At 45.8% G+C, this 26,048-nt stretch overlaps 1 protein-coding gene across 4 annotated transcripts; it reads left to right on the top strand.

Moving 5' to 3' along the window:
- The first annotated feature begins 433 nt into the window (after positions 1 to 433).
- kif13bb (kinesin family member 13Bb) lies at positions 434 to 25,370 on the top strand. Of its 4 annotated transcripts, XM_027000815.2 has the most exons (42): positions 434 to 764; positions 1,064 to 1,160; positions 1,678 to 1,759; positions 3,965 to 3,977; positions 4,196 to 4,256; positions 4,607 to 4,699; positions 6,275 to 6,455; positions 7,438 to 7,525; positions 7,953 to 8,087; positions 8,489 to 8,601; positions 8,842 to 8,953; positions 9,140 to 9,352; positions 9,929 to 10,039; positions 10,211 to 10,345; positions 11,200 to 11,330; positions 11,431 to 11,517; positions 11,609 to 11,784; positions 12,077 to 12,257; positions 12,590 to 12,752; positions 13,027 to 13,173; positions 13,369 to 13,518; positions 13,796 to 13,918; positions 14,445 to 14,612; positions 14,884 to 15,041; positions 15,879 to 16,011; positions 16,230 to 16,352; positions 16,473 to 16,502; positions 16,596 to 16,704; positions 16,833 to 16,959; positions 17,053 to 17,108; positions 17,410 to 17,528; positions 18,150 to 18,326; positions 18,579 to 18,671; positions 19,039 to 19,188; positions 19,650 to 19,727; positions 19,815 to 19,868; positions 20,045 to 20,138; positions 20,592 to 20,725; positions 22,809 to 22,868; positions 23,031 to 23,186; positions 23,280 to 24,270; positions 24,615 to 25,370. In XM_027000815.2, the coding sequence occupies exons 2-42, from the start codon at positions 1,091 to 1,093 to the stop codon at positions 24,851 to 24,853; spliced, it is 5,814 nt and encodes a 1,937-aa protein (XP_026856616.2). In that variant the 5' UTR covers positions 434 to 764; positions 1,064 to 1,090; the 3' UTR covers positions 24,854 to 25,370. The 4 variants fall into 4 exon arrangements, with proteins under 4 accessions (XP_026856616.2, XP_035380564.1, XP_035380565.1 ...); XM_035524671.1 differs by having other exon boundaries at positions 1,067 to 1,160; positions 16,230 to 16,502; XM_035524672.1 differs by having other exon boundaries at positions 16,230 to 16,502; positions 20,628 to 20,725.
- The last annotated feature ends 678 nt before the right edge of the window (positions 25,371 to 26,048 follow it).

Here is a 26,048-nt window from a genome sequence, read left to right as displayed (position 1 = left end):
GAATTCAAACTACGCAGCTATTATCGCCCCCTACTGGTCAGGCAGAATGGTGACAATACCCCGACCACCTTAAACTTGCGAGGGCGGAATTTATCCTATAATTGGATTTAGGTAAAAGCTATTTTTACATCCCAAAAGATAAGCAAAAGTTCATGCAGTATATTTTTTTGCTTGCGAGAAAGCGAGTCTGTGTACAGACTACTAACTGCCAGAATCCGTGGAGAACAGTTGCAAAAATTGTTTATATTAGAAGTTAGCTAAAGATAACATCATGCACACAGATAACGTTTCTGAAGTATAATTTTATTTAATAAATTTTCTATACTAATATCTATAACAGTATGTGTATAAAATTAGATGAACTGGTGCCGCGTAACTGGATAGGCTATCCCAAGAAAATCCCCACCACTACCACCTGTTTGACCGTGGGACGACTCCAAAGTTTACGTGTTAAAATGGCGAGAAACAGGAAATGAATTAGGTAGATATGTTTCAAGTGGTTGTCGTCGCGGGGACATTAAAATGTCACTTGGAGTTTGACTCGCTACATTTAAAACAATTTGTGTAACAGTCGTGGAATTGTTTTTTCCTGTGTGGATGACAGCCAGGAAGCTGCCTACCAGCGCAGGCTCAATATCTGGTCTCTGTCTTCCAAACTTTATTTGCTGCGGTGATGTTTGTGTGTTTTTATTCCTAATCGTCCGTGAAGGAATGAGATACTCCACAATATAACATTACGACGGACCGAACTCCTTCAAGAACCGGTAACATTAAATATTCTGAAAACAATGTAGTCGCAGAGAGCGCTATAATTGTTGCTAACTTCATATACTTGATGCGAGGAGGCAGTGAGTCGTAAAACGTGTTTAGAAACTAGGTTCCTTTGTAACAAGCAGGCAGAGAAGAAAACTATCCAAGAAGAATATCGCCGCACATTTGCGGTATAGTTTGGGACGGATTTCCCCTCTGTGCGGTTTACATGGTCAAACAGTAGGTGGTAGGTATAGGTATTTATGCATTTATATAGATAGGTATTTCTCCTATCTTTTTTTTTTTTTCACAGCAGCTGTTCTTAGACGAAACCATAACCATGGATGACACTAGTCTCAATGATTCCAACGTGAAGGTCGCTGTTCGAGTCCGGCCAATGAACAGGAGAGGTAGGCTGTAAACCATAACCAAAATCTTGCGACTGTGACTACGACTCTTGTCGTATATAGTGCTCTGCTTAATATTTGTCCCAAGAATAAGCTTTCAGTACGTACTTTTTCAGAGCTTGGCAGAGCCCTGGTTTTTCCACACTGCGAGCCTCTGTCAAGTTGGATTGCCTCCCAATTATTGTGCATTGTTCTTGCAATCTATCTTAAGGAAATGTTGCCAGGGCTAATCTCAGTTGAGTTACTCCAGTCGTCTTGCAAAAGCAACACTGTTTTCTAGTTTTGCCATTGGTCTTCCTATTGGTCAGACTCTGGTCAGACTCATACTCTTGAGCATTCACCCAAATGTTTGTAATGTAGTTATAATTAAAAGTCTGCAAGGTCCAGACTTTTTATGTATTTGTAACCATCCATATTCATTCCATGTGTCTGTTATTCAATTCTAAGTTATTATAGTACCAAAGCATGATAACTATACTAACTTCTTTTTTTTTTATATATATATATATATATAAAACAGAGAGGGACCTTAAGACAAAATGTGTCGTGGAGATGGACAGAACTCAGACAGTCCTGCATCCAGCAATCAGCAAGGATGGCAGGTAGGGTGTGTGTGTGTGTGTGTGTGTGTGTGTGTGTGTGTGTGTGTGTGTGTGTGTGTGTGTGTGTGTGTGTGTGTGTATGGATCTTGCAAGTAGGCAAGACTGTGTGTATGTGTGTGTATGTATATGTATGTATGTATATATATATATATATGTATGTATGTATATATATATATATATATATATATATATATATATATATATATATATATATATTACACACACACACACACAGAGTCTTGCCTACTTGCAAGATCAAATATGTTGAACTATTTTGGCTTATTGTCTATCTAATTCTCCCTCTCGCCGACGCCATACAGTCTGTGAGCTGGTATTTGTTACAGCGCTATACCTCCCACTAGTTCCCCAAATTCCTCCTCTTTGGCCTTCAAATGTCATAGCAACTAGGTCACTGTCAGGTCAAACGTAACCTTGGAAACTAAAACGGGGATATAAAAAAAAAAAAAAAAAAAAAGATAAATGACTTTTCCTCGGACGATTTCGGCAAGCAAAAGGATCCGCTCACTTTCCCCCACTCTTCTCACTGCTCCTTTAGGGGCCTTCTGTTTAGAGTGCTGCATAATCTAGACAAGCTCAAGCCTCGGTCTTATTCTCAGTACATTTATGAAAACACGCGGCAGAGCTTCAAGGCGGGACTAATGATGGGCGTCTGGGGTGCGCAAGCACTGCAGCTGCACAGGGCCCGCGACTACCGCACGACAAAAGCTGGATTGTTAACCTTGGAAGCGAACCTTCATCCTTCGCCAGGGTTTCATGTGTCATCCATTAGGCACGCCTGCCTCTTCTGCACTCGGCTCACTCCAAACCCCCTCTACCTGTCTGTCAGCAGTCTTATTATGAGCTGCAGACTGGCATGCAAAGCCAGTCTAGCTGGCTGGCCATGGAGGTTCATCAGGCCTGCTGCCTTTCCCCAGAACCGGACAGTCTCAGCTCTGGTGCAGCTGCACTGGAGTTAACCACGATTTTAGCCACTTGTGTGCTCTGACTCACCTGCTAAGCCAGAAATAAACAGATGAGTTGTCAATGGGGTTGACTGAGACACTCCAGGTGTTTCGGAGCAGGAAGATCCCTCCAGGAGCTGGGCTGGACTACCCTGCACTAGCCTACCTGCTCTGTTGTTTTACCTCCTTCACGAAAGGGGTGTGCCTCTGGGCTGTGTGTAGGTATAGCCCAAGGGCCTGGCCTCCCTCCAGCAACTCATGTTTCTACTTATTTCCTTCTCTGATTTTAAAAACCCCCTCTCTGCTCAATATATTAGTCCGGGGATTGATGTCGTGTTGTTGGTGTTTCTCTCTCTTTGCCTTGACTTGCTTGCTGCTGCAGGTCTCCCAGGGAGACTACAAACAGGTCTTGCAAGCTTGAGCAAGACACTGCAAAAGAAAGTTTACCCAGTTACACTCGCAGAGCACAGAGGATCCAGTCGGAAAGTGGACTTGCTAAGTCATAGCCATTACACCGCGAGGTGGTAGCACCACAAGGATTGTTAAGGATTTCGCACTGTTTGGCCCAGAGAATGCCTCAAGAATGAGGAACACTTTAACATATTCCAATAGGGTGCTCACTGAACCTGATACTGACACTGCTACTAATCAGGCCAGGGCAGTCAATTCGGTGTCCTTGCTCGTGAATGAAAACGTGCCAGCTATGTTTGCAATGTTCTCTGTAATCTTCTGGAGCCTCGATGCCAAGTTGTACCAGTGGTGCAAAATGTTTAAGCACTGAAAACATTTCAATATTTTAGTTTAGCGTGACCTTTTTGTTTGCTTTATGCCAGTCTTACAAGTTGGAGAAAAGGAGGGCACAGCAGGCCCTTGCAAAGCTACTGTATTCTTGTACTGTCCGAATCCAGGGATAGAGGGAAGGTCACAGCACTGCACAGTTTAGTGTTTTGCCTGATTTAACGCACCTGGTCCAGCTCATCAGGAGATTGCTAAGCTTTGTATTAGCTGATGTGGGTGTGTTGGAACAGTATAAACTGTAAACCTGGCAGTACTGTTGCCCTCCAGCACCTCGGTTTGCAACTCCTTTTTCACATATAAACTAAATATCATTTATATTTGGCACCTTTGACTATTTTATCCCCATTGTTTGTGAGCTGATATTCTGTGAAATATAATTGATCAAATTTAATATTTTTGATATTCATTATTGTTTTCTTATGCTTTTCTTTTCTTGTGCATTTAGGAATCAGCCGAAGGTAATGTCACCTGTAGTTTGATTTTTTTTTTTTTTTTAATAATTTTCTTGCATTAGTGTGTGACTTTAATATTTCATGGAGGATTTTGTTAGGAAAAGTATTAGTTTTCTGATTACAGTTTACTTATTCATGTAGGACTCAAGGATGGAATGTATGAGTATATTACTATTATTGTTGTTGTTGTTGCTGTTGTGACTTATTATTGTTATTTTTCTCAGGTGTTTGCATATGATTACTGCTTCTGGTCTATGGATGAGGTAGAGACAGATAAATTTGCAGGTTTGTTTCAGTTGTTTATCAGCTGCCATTTTTACAGTATATACATCTCTAAACTTGGTCTACTGCTATATGTGCTCTCTCTCTCTCTCTCTCTCTCTCTCTCTCTCTCTCTCTCTCTCTCTCTCTCTCTCTCTCTCTCTCTCTCATACACAAGGAGGAAGGGAGGGTGAGGGCTTGTACAGTATCTCTATAATTTCAGAGAAATATTTCAACATTTCATAAAAATATGGTGGAGTAAAATCCAGTTTAAAGTCTCTATTGTCATTGCAGGCGTAACAAGTACACCTAGCCTACCTGTCCTTACATTTAAAACAAGTGTACACCTGAATGTGTCTGTTCTGCACTCTTAGGGCAAGAGGTGGTGTTCCAGTGTCTGGGGGAGAATCTGTTGGATAATGCATTCCAGGGTTATAATGCCTGCATATTTGCATATGGCCAAACAGGTTAATTATTATTATTATTATTATTATTATTATTATTATTATTATTATTATTATTATTATTATTATTATTAATAACAATAAACTGCCTTCAAATACAGTGTTCTGTATTCCTGGAATAAACTTATGCACCTGAATGCTTTAATTATCCTGAAACATTTTCCATATTTAATTAGGGTTTGGTTATCATTTGGGTTTTTTCTGATACCAATATGACACACTTTTTAAATGGTGTTTAAATGGTAATTATAAAATGAGGGTCAGAGACATTAAAGAATGTTGTTGTTGTTGTTGTTAACACCTATAAGGCAAATTTGCACTTCAAAGTGAATACGGTGCATTCAGTCTTATCCCGTGTGTTGCCAGATCCTTCATTAAATTTGTTGTGTTCTCCCTTTACACACTTTTTTTTTTTTTTTTAAAGAAGCAATAAGTCATTTTTCCAAAAATTCTTATTCGTTATGAAAGCCATTATATTCACACCTAGTGGCCTGGATGTCTAAGATGGTCTGCCTTCATGTGAGGGAACTGCTTGATGGAGCATAAACAGGTTAATTTGAGGACTACAAAGCAGTTTGATTCTTAATTCTTCCACTCATATGAGCTGCACTTCATTAAAAAAAAAAAAGTAAAAGTAGCAACCATTTTCAATCACCTGCTATTTTTGGTGGTAAAATCGACTTATTGCACATTATTACATGTTATTTAAAAGTTTGCTGCACGTTCCAGTATTGGAATCCTTTTGTCATGTTTACATGAGTTTCCACTTACCCCACATTCAGCCAACCGGCCAAGATGTGTTTGGAGTCCAAGTTCTGCTATTTTAAAATTTGTATTTTTTTTAAAAAAACTGCCTAACTGCTAATATTGCTACCAAACACTGGAAGTCAACAATGTATGGCAAACGTCACTCAGCCTACTCAGAAAGCGCTCAGTTCTTAATAAAGGTCTCACTGTCTAGTTAGCTGTGTCTTAGGATGCAGTATGATTCGTTGTGAAGTATAACAGTTATGAAGTATGTGACGTATAACGTTAAGTTGTGAAGTATAACGTTACTGCTATGGGCAGCAAGTTGGATGTGGTTTGAGCAGGTTGAGAGAAGTTTGTGGACATGTAACTTATTTACAAATGCAATTGGTATCGCTGTTGACTCCCTGTGTTTAACATTGCCAGCTTTTGTTCTAAAGAAGCTAAATTTGGGCTCCAAACATGTCTTGGCTGATTGATTGCATTTAAGTGAAACTATCCCTTTAAGTGGCACTGAAACAAGGCATCGAAATCTGCGATGTGATTTGGTCCGGTAGACACTGATCCTATATTGGTCCTGGAATTTGGTACCCAACCCTATATTTTATTTAGCCTGTTTTATTCTTGATGCATAATTTATTTGAATATTATTTATATACATTTATATAAATACATACAACTAAATACCTTTTCATAGAAGTTTCGCTGTAGTCTCATAGTAAATTGTGCATAGCATTAATTCAATAATATGCGTTAAGACTAACAGCTTTATAAAAAAGCCTGGTATTTGGAAATGTGATGGTACCCGCCCTGTGCTGTGATTGGCTGCAGGCTCAGGGAAGTCTTACACCATGATGGGGTCGGCAGAGCAGCCAGGCTTGGTTCCGCGGCTGTGCAGTGCCCTGTTCGAGCGCTGCGCCCGGGAGCACAGGGAGGGGGAGAGCTTTGCCGTGGAGGTCTCCTACATGGAGATCTACAACGAGAAGGTGCGGGATCTGCTGGATCCCAAAGGGTGAGTATACACCTCTGGAGGTTACCTGAGGCCTTTTTTAATCAAAAAAGTGCATGTAATCGCTAGGGTAGGATTATTGCATTTGGAATGCACTGAGAATACATAAACCAGTTACTAATGTGCCAACAACTAACATTTATGCAGCCAATGGTGATTGAACAAGTAGAAATATCTGGACAAGCAGTGTTTAGCTTTTATTATCAGAAGTGTGCAGTAAATGTGACCCATATCATGCTTTGTGAAGTCAGGACTTCAGTGGTCTTCAGGACCTGTCCTGAGGTACATAGGCTCTGCATATATTTGCATTTACCCTCATCAAACTAAGCATGCATTTTCTGAAAGGAAAACCAGTGCTGGCAAGACGATAACAACATAAAGGTCTTAAAAGCTTTGGTTGAAAAGCTTCATAGTTTGGAGGTGAAATATTGAAAAAATAATTTTAAAAAGATGATGTTTGGAGGAATATAATCACACAGAGAGGAGAAGACTCAGGTCCAGAGAAGAGAATGAACAGGTACAGCTTTAGCCAGACAGACCAAAGCTGCTATCGACACTATTATGACAGCTGGAATCCCAACATCCAAACATGCTACCATTAATGTCTACAGGAAGCTTTAAGCTCAACTATTTTAAAAAATATGAAGGGCATCAAAACCAAAAATTAAATTGCATAGCTCTCGAAGAAGAGATCTACAGAATACATTTTGAACAGAGCCTGGATGTTGGGTATTTGAAGCTGCAGTGATGACCTGGAATGGTTGAAAGAAAAAATTCAGTTTCGCCTTTCAAGCACTGTAATCATAAGCCATATCGTTATGTAATCATAATCATATGCATGCATGTGTTTGTCTCTCGGGTCCAAAACTGTTAAATGCTTGGTCTGGTCGTATCCATGCTGCTGCTTCGATTCTACCTTCCCTGTAATGTGCACCTGACTAGTACGGTGTCTTGTGACCGTGAGCACTTCTGCTTTTGTTCCCAGGAGTAGCCAGGCCTTGCGAGTGAGAGAGCACAAGGTACTGGGGCCTTATGTCGATGGCCTGTCCCGCATGGCTGTGACCAGCTACGAGGTTCATTCACATTTCAAATGCATTTGTAGAGGTTTTGTTGTTTTGTTTTTTTGTTTGTTTTTTACAACAGGTATTGTCACAAAGGAGCTGTACAGGGAATTTGGTTCCTGGCCCCTAGTGAGCAAGGCAAAGGCGATTAGTGAATAAGCTCCCAAGTGCTGGAGGGGAAGACATCCTCTTGTGTTCGACACTGCATGGCGAAAGAACTATGCAGACTGAATAAAGTTACTTTTTTAAGAGTATAGACTTAAGAAATGGCTAACAAAATAATTTGGCAGAGGTTTTCAGCTTAAAAACCAATGATTAAGGAAGCATCTAATGCATCTAATGCCTAATTTAGCGGGAGAGCTGGGGGGGGGGGGGGGGGGTTCACTCCTCCTATTCTGTGCGTCATGTCCTTTCATGTCTCCCCCCGGCATTTTCCCAGGACATCGACTCGCTGATGTCGGAGGGAAACAAGTCGCGTACCGTGGCCGCCACCAACATGAACGAGGAGAGCAGTCGCTCGCATGCCGTCTTCAATGTGGTGCTCACGCACACGCTCCAGGACCTGCAGTCCGGGGTGAGTCTGCCGGTCCGCGTGACCCGACTGTGCCATGAGCCAGAGCCGTCCTGATCAAACAGACAAACAAATGAATAAATGTTTGACCCACATAAACGCCATATAAACTGAATTGTGTCTTGAGCCAAATGTAAGGAATTGAGCGTTTGCTCTTGATCGCTGCTCAGTGAAATTGTGTGCAGCATGTAGCTACTGGTCAAGTGTCAGTTCTTCTGTGCTGGTGGCGATTTCCCCATTGAAAAGTCCTTTCCCTGGAGGACTAGGCATATGCTATACCTAGATGGAGAAAGCTGGTCCAGAATGAGCGCCGCTGGCACACTTTTTGGTGGAGCCCTCTGCTGGTCGCCTGCGGTAACCCTGAAAAGGTGGGCTCGCGTGTGCTCTTGCCCTCTTGTGTGCAGACTAGTGGGGAGAAGGTGAGTAAGCTGAGCCTGGTGGACCTGGCTGGGAGCGAGAGAGCGGTGAAGACCGGCGCCGCAGGAGACCGCCTGAAAGAGGGCAGCAACATCAACAAGTCAGTTGCCACGGTCACAGCTACTCGCAGAGAGAGAGAGAGAGAGAGAGAGAGAGAGAGAGAGAGAGAGAGAGAGAGAGAGAGAATGAATGAATGTAAAATCAACATTTAGTTACAATATACAGTAATAAGTTGATAGAGGGGGCAGTGCATGGGAAGGTGTGTTTCTACACAAGTGCTTGTATCACAGACCTAAACCTGACAGTGTTCACATTGGCGTGTGTATGTGTGTGTCTTTAGATCCCTCACTACTCTTGGTTTGGTGATCTCAGCACTGGCTGAGCAGGGGGCTGGGAAAAGCAAGAGTAAATTTGTGCCTTACAGAGACTCGGTGCTCACATGGCTCCTCAAGGTACTGACAGTTCATTTGGTACAATGCATGATATTATACATCACATACTCGCGCACTACACATCACATACTTCCAGCTTCTTTAGGATACTGGTCTTATTTTGAAATTGTGTTGTTGAAATAGTGTATTGACACTGTTGAACTCCATATAAGTCAAGCTAATGTATCCTTCGCCTCTGCCTTACAGGACAGCCTGGGAGGTAACAGTCGCACGGCCATGGTGGCCACAATCAGCCCAGCTGCTGACAACTACGATGAGACCCTGTCCACACTGCGTTACGCAGACCGGGCCAAGAACATTGTGAACCATGCCGTAGTCAACGAGGACCGCAATGCCAGGATCGTCCGCGAGCTGCGGGAGGAAGTGGAGAAGCTCCGCCAGCAGCTTACCCAGGCTGAGGTAGATTCCTGTCCTCCCACACAACCACTCTGAGCCCAGGCTGAGGCAGAGCCCCGCCCTCCCCCAGACCCACTCTGAGCCCAGGCTGAGGCAGAGCCCCGCCCTCCCCCAGACCCACGCCAAGCCCAGGCTGAGGCAGAGCCCCGCCCTCCCCCAGACCCACGCCAAGCCCAGGCTGAGGCAGAGCCCCGCCCTCCCCCAGACCCACGCCAAGCCCAGGCAGAGCCCATGTCTTCAGAAAGCCCATCTGGAACACCTGAGCCAGGTCATGATACTCCCAGCTCCCAGGTGTTTGTTAGATAACATTATAGCAAATCTCAATAGACCAGTAATGTTTAACAGATGATGTATTGTGCTATGTATTTTTTCTGATTAGCTGGTTAGTTATGGTCAGGAGTCAAGTGTGGTAGAGCAGGGAAAACTGCTGTGATTTTTCTACAGCAAACATTTCAGTGGTTTGAATGAACTCCTGCAAACTTTACAAAGGTATTCTTGTTTGTTTTTTGTATTAGTCTTTAAGTGTGCGTGTGCGTGCGCGTGGATGGCTGTGGTGTGTTTCCTTCCTCTCCGTCCCAGTCTATGAAGGCCCCTGAGCTGAAGGACAGGCTTGAGGAGTCAGAGAAACTGATCCGTGAGATGACAGTCACCTGGGAGGAGAAACTCAGGAAAACGGAGGAGACTGCACAGGTATGCCCTGCCCTCACTGGGAGGTGGCTGAAGGGTAGGACATGCCCCCTATAACCTGGCAATCCCAACCAGTAGGGTGTGAGGTGGTGGAAAGCTCTCCTCTGATCTCTCTCTCTCTCTCTCTCTCTCTCTCTCTCTCTCTCTCTCTCTCTCGTTGGCTGTGGTCTGCAGGAGAGGCAGAAACAGCTGGAGAGTTTGGGCATCTCTCTGCAGTCCTCAGGCATCCGGATGGGAGAAGAGAAGTACTTCCTGGTGAACCTCCACGCAGACCCCGCCCTCAATGAGCTCCTGGTTTATTACATAAAGGTACAGCTTTTGTATAATATAATAATAATAAAATAACATTCATAGTCATCATCACAAGTTATATTTATAAAGATCTCCAAGATCTCTGTACAAGGAAATGGAGAAGGAGAAGGACGGAGTTGAAGGGGTAAAGAGGGCCAATGTCTGGGGTCCATGACACACAGCGAGGAGTCCAGTACCGGTAGACCTCAGCGTGCGAGAAGAGCCATAGGGCTGAAGGAGCTGAAGGTTTAGGCCCTACGTAAGGCAGTCCTATGCCACCTAAACTGAAAAAGGGCGGGGGAGACGTGAGCAGATGTTTTAGCGTGAGACAATTCAAGCTGCTGAGTTTTCCAGGGGACGTGGGTTTGAAGAAAAAAAATAAATAAATAAAAAATAAAATTTAGGGCAGTAGGAACAGAACCAGAAGCAAGAGGCATGTTAATCCAGTGATGGATAGGATCGTAAATAACTGAGCAGCATTTCTGGAAAAGAGAGGGAGAGATAGAACGAACCAGTATGAGGTGTACAGATGGCAGAGGATGTTGAAGGGTGTGCGGTTTTAAGAGCTATAGCATTTACACATTATAGGGTGTGTGGTTTTAGCATTTATATTTAGCTGTTATAAGGGCTGTTTATAAAGGCATTTGTCACATGATGAGTTACAGGCTATAATAATTGGATAAAAATTCTGCTTTCACATGGCATGAGTTGGGAGTCTGTGGTAGGCCTGGTTTCACAGACTAGGTGGATGCAGAAGAGAGCATCAGAAGTATTAGACCTATGGCTAGGTTTACTTTTGCATGTGCCAATGTGTGCACGCACATGCATTCACACACGTGCATCTGGATGGGTGTGTGTGCGTGCGTGTGCAGGATCACACTTTAGTCGGCTCCGCTGATTCTCAGGATGTCCAGCTGTGCGGAATGGCCATCCAGCCAGAGCACTGTGTCATTGACATCAATGCAGAATCAGGAGTGATACTCACCCCGAAGACAAACGCTCAGTAATCACACGCATACATGCACGCACATATTTTTTTATATATATATATATATGTCTGTGTGTGTGTACTTATATGGGGGGCTGTGGGTGTGTGTGTCTAGTACATGTGTGAATGGCTCCACCATCTCTGCACCGGTCCAGCTTCACCATGGCGACCGCATCCTGTGGGGTAACCACCACTTCTTCAGGTCTGTCCATGGCCGCCTTACTCTCAATGTCCACATGCCTCTATGTCCACTGGTTCACCATAACGTCTCTCCTGTGTTTCCTGTCTCTCAGGATCAGTCTGCCCAAGTCTCGGCGCCGCGCTCGGCCTAAGGCAGAGGAGGGCGGAGGGAAGTCTGCTCTCAGCGTGGATGATGGCCTGGACTGCGCCAGTCTGGACTCCAGCAACACCAGCTTAAACTTCGAGTACGCCCAGGCTGAGGTCATGATGAACAGCTTGGGCAGTGACGGTGAGTTCCTGCAGGTGGCGCTGCCGGGAACACGGGAGCAGGGTGGGGTGTAGCGGGCACACCGACATTCATACGTTCACAAGCACATACCTCGCAGTGTCAACATTTTGAGTTCTGAATAGCAACGTTTCATAGCCTGCCGGCCTAAGAAAGATAACGGTGTGACTGTCGTCATTTTCAATTTTCGTTTTTTACCCTTCCCCACCCTCTCTCCCTTTCTCCTGTTTTTTTTTCTCTCTCTCTCTCTCTCTCTCTCTCTCTCTCCCCCCTTCCCCCCCTGGCTCGGGGCCAGACCCGATGCAGTGCATTCTGCGCTCCCTGGAGCGCCGGCACGAAGAGGAGAAGCGCTCGGCTCTGGAGCACCAGCGGCTGCAGTTCGAGGAGGAGCTGCAGCACCTGCGCGCTCGCCTGGGCCAGCAGCAGCACCAACCCCCGGCCCTGCGCCCCACGCCCAACCCGGGCAGCGAGGAGAGGTCTGAGCCCCACGCCGCGTTTGCCGTCTCCCTACTCCCATCTGCCCTGCTCCTGCACACCTGCCTCCCTGTAGAGTCACAACTCCAACCACTAGCTAACACTCCTTATCCTGCTAATCCAGGTCTTCGGAAGAGGTCTGGATGATCGGGATCAGGTGTGTTTGTTTCGGGTTGGAAGTAAAAACTCTACAAGGTGGTATGTTGGGTACAGAGTGGGCGACGCCGACACTCTCCCTGGTAGCATAAAAGAACATGATTGTGCTTGTAGGACAGAAGGACCCATGTGTGTGTTTGTGTCTTTTCCATGGTGCTGTTCTGCGTTGCCGCCCCAGAGAGGCAGTGTTTGCCCGTAACCTGCTGAAGCTTAGGGAGCAGATCGTCAGGGCAAACCGGCTGGCGCAGGAGGCCAGCTTCATCGCCGAGGAGCTCACCAAGAAGACGGAGTATACTGTCACCCTGCAGATCCCCGCAGCTAACCTGGATGCCAACCGCAAGGTTGGCGTGTGTGTGTGTGTGTGTGTGTGTGTGTGTGTGTGAGAGCTTGTGTTTGCATGTATTTTGTGTGAGAGAGCGAAAGAAACCTGGAATGGAATAATGGTCAAGCCCTCTTCATTAAGATCTCATAAATTGCTTACGACGGCTACAAACATTTTTTTGGTGCTCCAACACTGCCAAGTTATGTAGTCAAGAAGGTCTGTGACATATTCACTGTTAGCACAGGTAGTATAGCTCGTGTGTGTGTGTGTGTGTGTGCCTTCCGCCCATGCAGAGGGACGCTGTACTGAGCGAGCCGGCGGTGCAGGTCAGGCGGAAGGGAAAAGGCACGCAGGTGTGGGCCCTGGAGAAGATGGAGAACCGGCTAGTGGACATGCGTGACCTCTACCAGGAGTGGAAGGACTACGACGACGACAACCATGTATGGCAGTGTTTACTCCGTACATACCTACACAATTCCTCATCTCTGTCTACCACATCTACTATGGTTTACTCCATACCTACACAGTCCCTCATAGCCAACATCTGTGGCACATGGTCACTGTCATACGGTTTGATGGTGTTTGCAAGCAGGGAGTGGTGAGCTGGTCTGTGTCATTGGTTCTTTTGCCTGCAGCTGATGCGCTCTTATTTTAAGAGGGCTGACCCATTCTTTGACGAGCAGGAGAACCACACTTTGATCGGGGTAGCTAATGTCTTCCTGGCCTGCCTCTTGCACGATGTCAAACTGCAGTATGCAGTACCCATCATCAACCAGAAGGGGGAGGTATGTGAAACAAAACACAACTAAATACTAAAGGTACAAAACTACCTTTACCTGACGCTTTTATCCAAAGCGACTTACAATTATGAGTACAACTTGAGCAATTGAGGGTTAAGGGTCTTGCTCAGTGGCCCTTCCAATTATAAGTCAAGTACCTTAACCACTGAGCTACCACTGCCCCACACTATACTAAATGATTAACATGGCATATGATTATTTATATTTATGCTCATTTACGTGTCTGTGTGTCTGTGTGTGGGCATGTGCGCGTGTGACACAGGCGGCAGGGCGTCTGCATGTAGAGGTGGAGAGGGTGAGGGGGAATCTGGGGGTAGAGGGAGAGGGAGAAATCGCTGACCCCAGCCCTGACGGAGATGCACACCAACGCAAACTAGTCTGCAGGGTAAGCCGGTACTTACCCTGGATCATCACGTCGCCGTTCTGCATAACCGGCATCGTTACATTATATCATTACCCGACTGTCAGCATGTAACCATGACCTCGCTATTACATTACAAATGCATCACCATGACCACACGTTTAGGTCATCACATAATTGCATCACCATTCCATCACTATATCACACCACCACCACATCATTACATCACCATTGCTGCTTCATTAGCACATTACCATATAATTAGCACATGACCATTACTATGCATATGTGCATTTCTATAGGGTCAGTTCCTCTTTATTTTACACCTAATACCTGTTATTTCTTACCTACTATATGCCTGCTAGTTATGCGTAATGTCATGAATAAGTCTACTTTACACGGTCACTTAATTCACTCGGATTGAGACTCTGGTTCTAACAGAACTGCTGCTGGTCCCTGAATGAGCAGATCAATCTCCCTCGCTCGCTCGCTCTCCCTCCCTCTCCCTCTCTCTCTCTCTCTCTCTCTCTCTCTCTCTTGCTCTCTCCAGGTAAAAGTGTCCCAGGCCACTGGTCTCCCCCAGCACCTCTCCAACTTCGTCTTCTGCCAGTACCACTTCTGGGGCCAGAAGGAGCCCGTATACATCGCCCCCGAGGTGGACCTGTCCGCCCCCAGCAGCAGAGAGCCCCACTGCCTGGTGGTGTTCGACAGCTCAGTGGTCAGCACTAAAAGGACTTTACCACACTCTTCTCAGGCTCATTTTTTCATGTCTGTAGCTGCATGAACATAGTAATTACCGCTCTGAGAATGTCAGAAACTGACTTGAAGTCCCCAAGTGGCCCGTGGGTTGTTCGTGCTGGCCCTGCGTTTGGCACTATGGCTCTCTTCTCCAGCTATGTGCCAGGTGTTCTACTAACCCCACGTGCTGTGATTAGTAGCCTTGTGTTCTGGGCTGGGGGTTAAGCATGGTTGTCCTGTGGCCGCGTCAGGATCTGGAGGTGGCGGTGACGGAGGAGCTGGTGGAGTTCCTGGCTGAGGGAGCGTTGGCGGTGGAGGTGTATGGGCACAAGCTGCAGCACCCGCGGCGAAACCTGGCACTCTGGGACCTGCGTGTCATCCAGGCCAAGAACCGCTCCCTCAGAGAGAGGTGCCCACACACACACACACACACACACACACACACACACACACACACACACACTCATGACCTGCCCCGCTCCCTCAGAGAGAGGTGCCCTCGCACGCATGCACACACACACACACACACACACACACACACACACACTCATGACCTGCCCCACTCCCTCAGAGAGAGGTGCCCTCGCACGCATGCGCACACACACACACACACACACACACACTCATGACCTGCCCCGCTCCCTCAGAGAGAGGTGCCCTCGCGCGCACACACACACACACACGCACACACTCATGACCTGCCCCGCTCCCTCAGAGAGAGGTGCCCTCGCACGCACACACACACACACACACACACACACACTCATGACCTGCCCCGCTCCCTCAGAGAGAGGTGCACACACACACACACACACACACACACACACACTCATGACCTGCCCTGCTCCCTCAGAGAGGTGCCCTCACACACATGCGCGTGCACACTCACTCTCTCTCTCACGATCTGCCCTGCTCCCTCGGAGAGAGGTGCCCTCACACACTTACAACCTGTCTCTCTCCGCAGGAAAGACTGGAAAGTGGAAATGTTATTACTATACAAGTACTTGTAGTAATGTAATTGTATGATTAATAATCATGGTGTTAATAATGCGATAATTATAATGCTGTTATTATTTTCATTGTTCTTATTTCTGCATTTCAACTGAAAGACTCAGACTCAGTACTGAACAAACAAATCAAATGAAGCATTTAAAATACAACCGTAACACACAGCAGTGTAAGAGACTAGCAAGTGTGTGCTGTACAGTGAATGATCGTGCACGGGTATCCGCTGCGTGTCCGGCAGGTGGAGTGAGGTGATGAGGAGGCTGGAGCTCTGGGTGCAGGTGCTGGAACTGAATGAAAGCGGAGAGTACGTACCAGTGGAGGTGGTGCCCGAGCGTGACGTGCGCACTGGAGGGAGGTTTCTGCTCCGGCAGGTGGGACATGGAGGCGGAGCATCTGTCTGCACAGGCGGGATTTATGAACCCGGCGCATCTGACCACTGAAAATAATGTGTGTGTGTGTGTGTTTCTTTGGTGTCTTTGTCTGTATGTATGTGTTCGTATGCATGTGCTGGTGCGCGCGTGTGTGTGTGTGTGTGTGTGTGGGGGGGGGGGGGGGGGGGTGTGCATGTGTATGGTGTCTGTGCGTGCAGGGTCAGTCGCGGCGTATTCAGGTGGAGGTGCGCTCTGTGCAGGATTCTGGCACCATGCCCCTCATGGCGCACCGTGTGCTGGGAGTGTCCGTGGGCAGCGTGGAGGTCCGGCAGGCTCTGCAGGTCAATCCAATCCCCCCCACCCCCCCCCAGACTCCACAAGAGCTGGAGCTCACACACCTCCAGCTCTTTCTCACACACGCACACTCATACTCACCCTGTTGTCTCCTCCTTCCTTCACAGGTGGGGGATGAGGACCTGGACAGCTATCAGGTAACTGTGGTTTGGAGAATGGGTGGCGGCCTTGTCATGCGACGCCGCCCTGCGTGGCCAAGGTGGGTGAAGTGTACAATGCTACTGTTTCAGGAGAGCGAGCTGCAGCGGCTCAGGGCCCGGTGGCAGGCCGCCCTCACCATGAGGCAGGAGTATCTGGTCCAGCAGCTTCAGGAGCTTCAGAAAAAGGTTGGCAAGCCAGGTAAGAGCGCACAGTCTCACCACAGAGAGCGCCCAGTCTCTCTTTCACCCCCACTCCTCCTCTCTCTGGGCCTCTCCTACTCTTTCATCCACTCTTCTGTCACTCCCTCCCTCCGTTTCTGGATCTAGATCGGTCAGAGGGTGATGTGGAGAGGGAGGCTCAGCTGCTGGAGAGCCAGCTGACCCTGACGGAGGAGAAGAACAGCATGGAGGTGCCCTCTGCTGGCAGTTGCATCCCTGGCGCCCCTGCCCAGTGGTGAGTGTCTTACAGCTTGCGATACCCCCCCCCCACCCCACACCACCCCCACCCCTGGTCCCTCACAAGCCACTAACCGTCTCGTCCCCACAGGGTCACTGTACCAGGAATGGAAGCCCACATTCCAGTCATCTTCCTGGACCTCAGTGGTAGGTTCAGGCTTTGCATCTCCAAACAACCTTTACCCAGCTCAGTGTAGCTCCTCCTCTGTTCTCCTACACCGTTACACCCGGAGCGTATAACTATGCAGAGCCACAGCGGTGCCCTTATTCACCCAGCACCAACATGCTCCGTTCAGCTCAGTAGGTGCAAGCTAATGAATAGCTGAGCTACATCAGGTGACGCGCTGAACCCGGGAAGCGCCAAGTTGCGTCGCAACACCTCAGGACAGGAGACCACCCACCCTGTGCTCATACGTCCACTCACTGAGCTGCTCTCTGGTGTCCACAGCCAATGATTTTCATGATGGCTTGTCGGCTCCGCTGGCTGGAGGCCAGGACGCTGTTCTCAACGGAGCAGATGAGGAGGAGTTCTTAGAGTTGCAGATTGTAAAGCACCATGACTCGGAGGTAAGGATTTGAACACTGTGGTGAATTTTTGTCTCTCTTGTATCACTGTGTAACAGTAAGGCATATAGTCATTTAAATTTTATGTATACAATACAGATGCACTTCAATTTTCTTTTTCTTTTTTTAACATGACTGTACGATTCCGATTTTCCTTCTATGAATTATAAATGACAGCATACAGAAACAGTTTTAGTGAACTTGTGTGCACTAGGTTATGAACCTTCTCTTTCCACAAACCTCCAAATAAAGAGCAATATTTTTGGTTTTCCAAATGAAATATCAAGGCACCTTTATAGGTTGAAGGCCTAATGACGTCACAGTGCTGTTCATGTGTCTCCCTCGTGTAGTGCACAAGTGTAAATGTGACCAGCACAGAAATGGTTATATGAGACTGATCGGCCGGTCACTGGTTAGCGCTGGAAACCGGATGATTCTGGTCACCGGCCAAACAATCGGTGCATCTTTAGTAATAATTCTAATAAGGAATATGATAATCTGAATAAAAGCATCTACCAAATGTTGAAATTGTAAATGTATAGTGTTTATGGTTCAAATAAGGACACATTTTGAGCTGGTTATACAGACATGTTGCAATATATATGTTTGTGTGTGTGTATGTAGGTAAAGGCAGAGGCTTCGTGGGACAGTACGGTGCACGAGTGTCCTGAGCTGAGTCGAGGTGGAGGTCCAGAGCAGCGGATTTACCTCATCGTGCGGGTGGTGGTGCTCCTCAGCCACCCAGCCTGCATGCAGCTGGTCCTACGCAAACGCATCTGCGTCAGCCTCACTACACGCCAGGTCTGACCCCACCCACCACCACCACACACCAGGTCTGACTGCAGCGAGTGTTTTAGTGTTTAGCTCTAACCCACTCATGACTTCAGCTCATGCACACCGTGGTAATTAGCTGTTACCGACGTGCCTGACGTTACTTCAGGAGAAGCATTGAGTACTGAAGCTGCCCTTCACATCTCTGGACTACACACCCTACTTGGACTAGTGCAGTTGTGAACTGTTGGTCCAGTGGTATCCTTCTGCTCTCTCCTGCAGGGGTTTGCCAAGAGCTTGCTGAAGAGAATCTCCCAGCGCAGCACCATTCCAGGCTGTGGGGTCACCTTTCAGATTGTGTCCAACGTCCCAGGGGTAACGCACACTGCCTGCTCCCTGCCCTGCCATCCTGTGACTCAACACATGCCTTGTGGGGAAGAATGGCTGCCAAGTTACGCAGCATGACACCGGTTTTCTACACGAGGGGCTGACTAGTAGTGTCACTGACACCATTTTTGTATTTTCATATAATGATGATCTCAGAACATTGGAAAATCTCTGAGGTGCTATCAGAACAGACCCTCTCTTTAGACTCGTATATACAGCTAATGATTGGTTGCTGATCCACAGGATGTCACCAAGGCATTTCATCTGCATGGCTACATAGACATTTTTACATGTCACTCCTAAGCGCTCTTCTCTAGTGATGTGCAAGCGTGCCTGTGTGTGTGCGTATGCGTAGGATATGCCAGACCTGGAGGACAGGGAGACGTTGGCTCAGCTGGCCGCCAGCGCTGACAGACTGGCCAACGGCAGTGAGGAGGCCATAGAGAAGTACCTGCGCAGTGTTCGGGCTGTGGAGGACATCCTCACTCAGGACCGCCTCAGACAGGTATTGGCCCACAGATTGGCCCGTGTATTGTGTTCAGACACACGTGGCTTCTACTGGCAAGCTCCATATCTCTGTCTACACATGAAGGAATATTCCATTTGTCGTCAAGTCCCTATAGACAGCACTTTTGACATATTTCCCTAAATTTGCAAGAGTTGGTTTGATTCAGAACTGGTGTCATATTTATAATGTACTTCATGGTTTAAGGAAGTACCCAGTTTGATCTGAATACATATAAAAATGTAAGTACATAAAAATGATGATTTTTATACAATGTGCTTATTTTAAAAACGCCACAAAACAAAGTCCACAATAAATGTTTATCGTGATACTTAAGGAAATCATTCTGAATCACTCCCCCTGAAACGTTAGGAGAAACGTTCTTGATGAGATGCAGGGCATGTATTCTATCACATCTGTGCTTTAACAGTGTGCTTGTTTGCACGTGTTTGTGTGTGCAGGAGGTGGTGGTAAAGGAGCAGCTCGCTAGCAGAGGGAAGAGCCACAGGCTCAGTCACGGCTCCACCAGTACCAACAAGGTGAGCGAGCCACATGTCCTTCACAGAGATCTCATTACAGACAGGAGAAAATGCAAAGCAGTAATGACTCTCTATCCCTGTTTTCAGCTGTCAGCGAGCATGCAAGAGTTTTCTTTCAGCCACGAACCCGTGGTTAATAAAGTAAGACAGACTTTCTGAAGTATTTTCAGTCGAACGATGCTCATTTAACTGTCTGAATGTGTCTGCTGGCAGTGGCGCATGCTTGTCACCTTAGAACAGACAAAAAACAAGCTATGTTCATTTATTTAATGTATAGATATATGGAGTTTTTCCTCTGTTCTCTGCCTTTTGTCTAGGGGCCTCTGGACAGACAACAGGACATTTCTCTGGCACATCCGTCTCTAAAAAGCATTCCATCCCATTCTGAACACCTTCACGGCTCAGAGCCAGGTAGCCCAACTCGGCCACTTCCGCCGTCTACCTTTCCTTTCCTTTCCGGTGAAATGCCGTCACGTCGGACCCGTTCAGAGCTTTAGTTTAGTGCCTGTCCGAAATTTCCTTTGCTCTATACCTTGTCCTCAGTTAACGGTGAGTGTTCAGAGAGCAAACAGGTCAATCATCCCCCCCCCCACCCCCCAGCACGACTGTTTTAATTGACCTTCCCATTTTAATCTTTTATAAGGTGAGCAGTAATGTTGTGCAGAGCAGAATGGCAAATAATCAGCTCCATGTTTTCTCTTGATGGTTCTTATCTTTTACTGGTTACTGTGTTATCAAGTCTTTCCCAGTGATTTCTTCCATCTGGTTTCCTAAAACAGTTTTTCATTGCTCTGTCCCTCTTTCTCTCTCACCCATTTCTCTCTTTAAACTCTCCCTGCTCTCCGATTCCCAATGTCCCGCCAGGTCTTTCAGGGCTGGCTGCCTCTCTTCTCTCCCCAGTTAAGGCTCTGGTGCCTCCAGTGCCCAAAATGCTGAAGTCGCTGTTTCCTCAAAGGGAGGACAGGAAAGAGCTCCCCCCTCCTGTCCTGCACCACCAGGTAGGGAAACCTGGTTTATGTGGTCCAGGAAAACAGAACCCAGGCAGTTGATTGACTCTGTGTCAGGAAAGGGAAGTTTTGTGAAGTGCTTTAATAGGGGCTGACCTTTTCAGGGAGGTTCATTCAGTCTTTTTAGATGTTTGCTGTATAATACCAATACAATATTGCAGTTGGACCATGCTACAAAATCAGTGATGTATTTTTGTTTAGAATTAGTTGCTGGTGTTTTTTGCCATGAATGTTAATATGTTTAGAGGTTTTACAAAGTGAAATATGGGAATCCGAATCCACGGTGGAAAATAATTAAAAGTGTAATGTGTAAGATTTAGGGGGAGCTATTGGCAAAAATGGAATATAGTATACAAAATGGTGTGGGGTTTTTTTTGTTTGTTTGTTTTTAAATTGGTGTATAATCACCTTTTTAACTACAAATCGTGTTTTCCTTCGTATATACAAAGGGGCCAAAAGAAAGCAAGTTGTACCACGTTTCCACAGTTACCAGAACGGACAACCCAAACACTGGCTCTAGAGAGCGACATGCATGTCTTTACGTTGAAGCAGTAGCTTTTGGTATCGCTGATCGACACTCTTACCATAGTGTATTTATAATAATCATTTAGTAGCGTCGCTGATCGATACTCACCCTATATTATTTATAATAATCATTTAGTAGCGTCGCTGACATTTCCGAGACAATATCGCATGTAACAAATCGACAACCACAGATGTTAAAGCTCACTTTGTACCAGTCCAAGCCAAGTCTCAAGTCTCTGGGTTGCGAGTCCAAATGGAGTCTCAAGTCCTTAGAAATGTTTTTGCTTAGTCTCAGGTCTATCTGACTCAGATATTCTATACCCGAAGATGGTGATTTAAAGGCTCATTGTGTACCCATTTTGATTTTAATTTAACGTCGAGCTATAGAAAAACAAAAACACCGCGCATGACCGTCTCCGAACTGACAGGCAAGGTACTTGTGTAAGATAAGATGGAAAGGAAATGTTTTATCCACACGACCGGTTAGAGTCTTGGTTTGTTTTTTTGTTTGTTTTTTCCCCACACGATTAATTAATAAGGAGGATGGGTCCCCTCTTTGAGTCTTGGTTCCTCAAGGTTTCTTCCTCATGCTCTTGTTAGTTTTACTTTGCCACTGTCTTGGCTTGTTCACTGGGGGTTTAGACTTGGTCGTGTGTAAAGCTGCTTTGTGACAACAGCTATATAAAAAAAACTTGACTTGACTCATGAGTTGAGTCACGAGTCAGATGAACAGAATCCGAGTCGCGTAGTGAGTCATTTAAGCAAAACTCCGATTCGAGTCACGACTCTCTTAAAAATAGCTCTTCTTTCAAAAATGTGTTTTAACTGCAACTCATATCGCCATCTCTGGCAACGACACTTCAGACTACAGTAACACTGCTACATGTAAAGCACAGAGCTACTATATAATACCTATATTATATTGTTCATATTTCGCAGACCAACATAATATAATTTAATACAAACGAACTTCGATACTTCTCCTGGGTCCATTTGGAGAGCTTGCTCTTCCCTCTTCATCTCTATAAACTCGCTGTGGTAACTCTTCTCCCTTTCCATTTAACTGCCGTAATCTTACTGGGTTACCGGTCCAGGCTTTGACCTTTGCAAATGGACAACATGTATATCCTGTTAATGCTATCTTGCAATCAGACTAAACGGTTAGAACAAAAAGGCTTCGCTAGTGTTAGCTGCCTTATTAGTATGCAAAGCAACTAGCTAGCTACGGTTAGCAATCAAATGGTACCATTATGAGAAAACAAATAATGATAATCTTACGTACTCCATGCAGTCGTAGATGATGTATCATTCTGGAAGCAGCTTGGCAGCTGACGGCCACTGTAGGTGCTACTGCACGCTTGGGAATGGTATTCGGTTGGTTGCAATTTGCAAGCGCACGGCTAGAAACCACTAAATTTTACACGAAGCACCTTTAAGGAGACACATTTACTTGACAAATATGGCTAGCAAACACTGATCTGCATAATGTTCAGATGTTCTGGAAATGCGTTATACAATTTAACCGCCTCTAATTCTTAACCTCTCATAGAATGTGCCCCACATTATAGTCCAGTCTGCAAGTCTTGAAGACCCCACAAGTCCTAAACTGGTAAATGTATTTATTTGTACTGTATGTAGTCCCATAAAATTCAAAAATCCTGTAAAATACTAGAAGTAAAATAAAATATATATTATGAATAGATAGAAATATGTGTATTAATTTGCACCACCTCAGAAATGGTTCAGCTGTGTACTGAAATGATGTCCACAGGCTCCTGATGAAAATTCAGCTCCACAACAAATCAAACTAGAGAACCCAGAGAGCGCAATATTTGCACCTTCTCCTTTACCTGAGTCAGAGAGCCTGACAGTTTCGGAGGTCAATGAACCATTATCCAGCTGCACAGAGAGCATACTTGTGACCCAGGTAACAAATTCACCCACACACACCCTCATTTATCTTATAAAGCCATGAATGATATACTCTGAATGAAGGCTTACCTCTGTGTTGACCTTGCAGGCCCGAGTCACAGAGAGTCCAATAGGGACCCCTGCTGAGTTTGAGGTTCCTGCTCCATTTGAGGCTGAAAACTCCACTTGCAGCTCAATTAGTGACACGTCCAGCGGTTACATCTCCACAAGCGTCTCCACAGCAACTCTGTCAGATGCGTTGGTCTTAAACACAGCTGGGTTCAGTACAAAGTCCATGCCACAGGGACCTTTGGGACACTCCAATAAAATGAAACTCCAAAAAGAGAGGGATAATGCCACAGAGACCAGCAGTCCCTCCCAGCATAGTACAGAGAAAGTAGACAAACCTGTACTAGCTAACACAACTAACCTGGCAGGCACAGAGGACAATTGCAAAAGCTTTCTTACTCCAGAGAGCACTATCTCTCCAAATATTGCGCTGACTACTGACACCAGTACTTCTACTCTCACTTCTGCAGGCTCCGATGAAGCATTTTCAGAAATATCCACTCTAACACCTTCCTCTGTTGCTGATCAGCCTTCTGGGCCTTCAACTGACATCAAGGATGCCATTACATTAAGGGAGGCTCCACAGCTGCCCATAACGGCGCCAGCCAGCCAGCCTGTTTCCCAAGCTCTTCCTACTGATGTCCAACCCAGGGCCACGTCCTCCTCAGCATCAACAGAAAAGGGAGAGCAGCCAGTGACTCAGTCCAATCTGCCATCCACATCAAACCCATTCAAAATCCAGAAGGTAAAGGCTTCAGGTCTGAAGTCTTTTAAAGGAATCCTCCATGAGGTGGAGGAAGAGCAGGGCAAAGAAGGCATCGATCCGTTGTCAGGCCTGCGGGAGCCTCTGGAGAGGCTGGAGATCCTGTCTGACACGGAGGAAGGGTCCGAGGAAGATCGCCTGCCCGACTGGCTGAAGGAGGATGAGTACGTGACAGTAGGCGGCAACAAAAATGGCACGGTGCGCTACGTCGGGCTGACTGACTTTGCCGAGGGCGTCTGGGTCGGTGTAGAGCTTGATGTCCCAGCAGGTATGTGTCTTGTGTTTAATGGCTTTAATTGGTCATGCCATGCCAACCTCCCAGCTCATGTCGTGGATTTTCTTGAAAAAAACCATTTGAAGGCTTATATTAAGTTCAAATCGTCTAGCTGTACGCCAAATTCTTTTTTTTATTTTTGAAGTTCGGCCCGCTGAGCTGAATATTTTTACTTTTGCATTTTTTCAGCCTCAAAATTGTCTGTTTTTCATAGGATAATCAATGTTATTCACTTTCTCAAATTTAAACGTTACGGCCGATCAGTGTATACACCAAGGGTATATACACCAAGAGTTTAACATCAAGGGTATATATGGTAACACCACTCTCTTTATTAGGCAAAAACGATGGCTCGGTGGGTGGTCGTCACTATTTCCACTGTAACCCTGGTTACGGGGTCCTTGTGAGACCAGACCGGGTCACTCGTGCCTCAGGCACCGCCAAGCGCCGGCGACAGAGCCGTAGGCCGTATCTCTCGGGCTCCAGCCCCAACCTGGCTGCTCTGACCATTCTGGCTAAAGGGCCAGCAACCTCAGGCACACGCAAAGGGGAGGACAGGAAGTCGTGGAACAGCTGAAAGAAAATGGCCGCTGTCCTTCCAAGACCAGCAGCTCCTCTCTGTCCTGGGAAAGCTGATTGGAATTAAAAAAAAAAAAAAAACCCAACTACACACGTTCTGCTCAAAGTCACTACACTGAGCTGACCTGAGTGTATTTACTGCAGAGGGGTGTAATGCTAAAGGTTAATAGCACAGGGTTACATATGAAACACCACCATTGCGCCTTGTGTTCCAGGTCACAGATATTGGTAGAATACCCTACAACAAAGAACAGTATTTTTAATGGCTTTTTAAAACCACGCAGTGCCTTAAATGTCGTGTGGTAAACGTTTGTAGTGTAAATATTGGCATGTTGGAAAATCTCAGGGAAAGGTAGATTACATGGGCGTTTATAGTTCAGTTATAGGGATCAGAATGATTGGATGCTGTGATGTTTCTGGACATCATGGAGTATTTTATACTAGGGGTTAAGGGATAAGGGTTCATTTCTTGTGTGCTAATTTTGATGGGACTTGTAGTAAAGAGATTTCATAGATGTTTTATTTGAATGAGTTTCAGACCTTGTGGTTCAATCGTATTGAATATGAATTTAAAACTGCATGTGCCTGATTTGACCTGGTGTTTTGTTGCACAGCAAGTGTTTGTTCAATACATTTATCAACACTCCAAACCACTGATTAATGATTAATACAATAAAATGAATGTCTGCAACTGGTTTATAACTAAAACTTGTATTCAGACTGACTTTACCTAGGTCTGTAATGTTAGTGAAAGAAAGTTAGAAAATCTTGTATTCTTTCCCCTTCAGTCGAAGGTGAAATTTCTTTTTATTAGTGTTTTAGTAGTGGAATTCAAAATACCCTCTAGGCTTTTAGAAATAATAAAATATAATATAATTTGGTTCAAACGTCACAGCAATGTGATTCTCCTCCCCCCCCCCCCCCACTCATTTTTATTTTGCAGAGATATTTTCACTTCTTAAAGTAATTCATGATCATTTTATCATCAGTTCAATTGATTTTTCAGAAGCTATTACTGTTTCTAATGCTGCTAAGACTTTGTAATTGTAGTGGTACAACACAGCCTTGGTTGGTAGCTCAGAGAGACCGGCAGCAATAAAATTATACCCGTGTCCAGCTTTGGGAGTTTGGTTCCCACAATTGTCTGTGCAGTCTCAAATATCTGGGCCATTCCTGATTGGTTTTATTAAATA

The sequence above is a fragment of the Electrophorus electricus genome, chromosome 3 (genome assembly GCF_013358815.1).
Source record: "Electrophorus electricus isolate fEleEle1 chromosome 3, fEleEle1.pri, whole genome shotgun sequence".
Taxonomy (NCBI): Eukaryota; Metazoa; Chordata; class Actinopteri; order Gymnotiformes; family Gymnotidae; genus Electrophorus; species Electrophorus electricus.
Note: the sequence above shows the minus strand (reverse complement) of the source record. Positions and strands in the feature narration are given on the sequence as shown.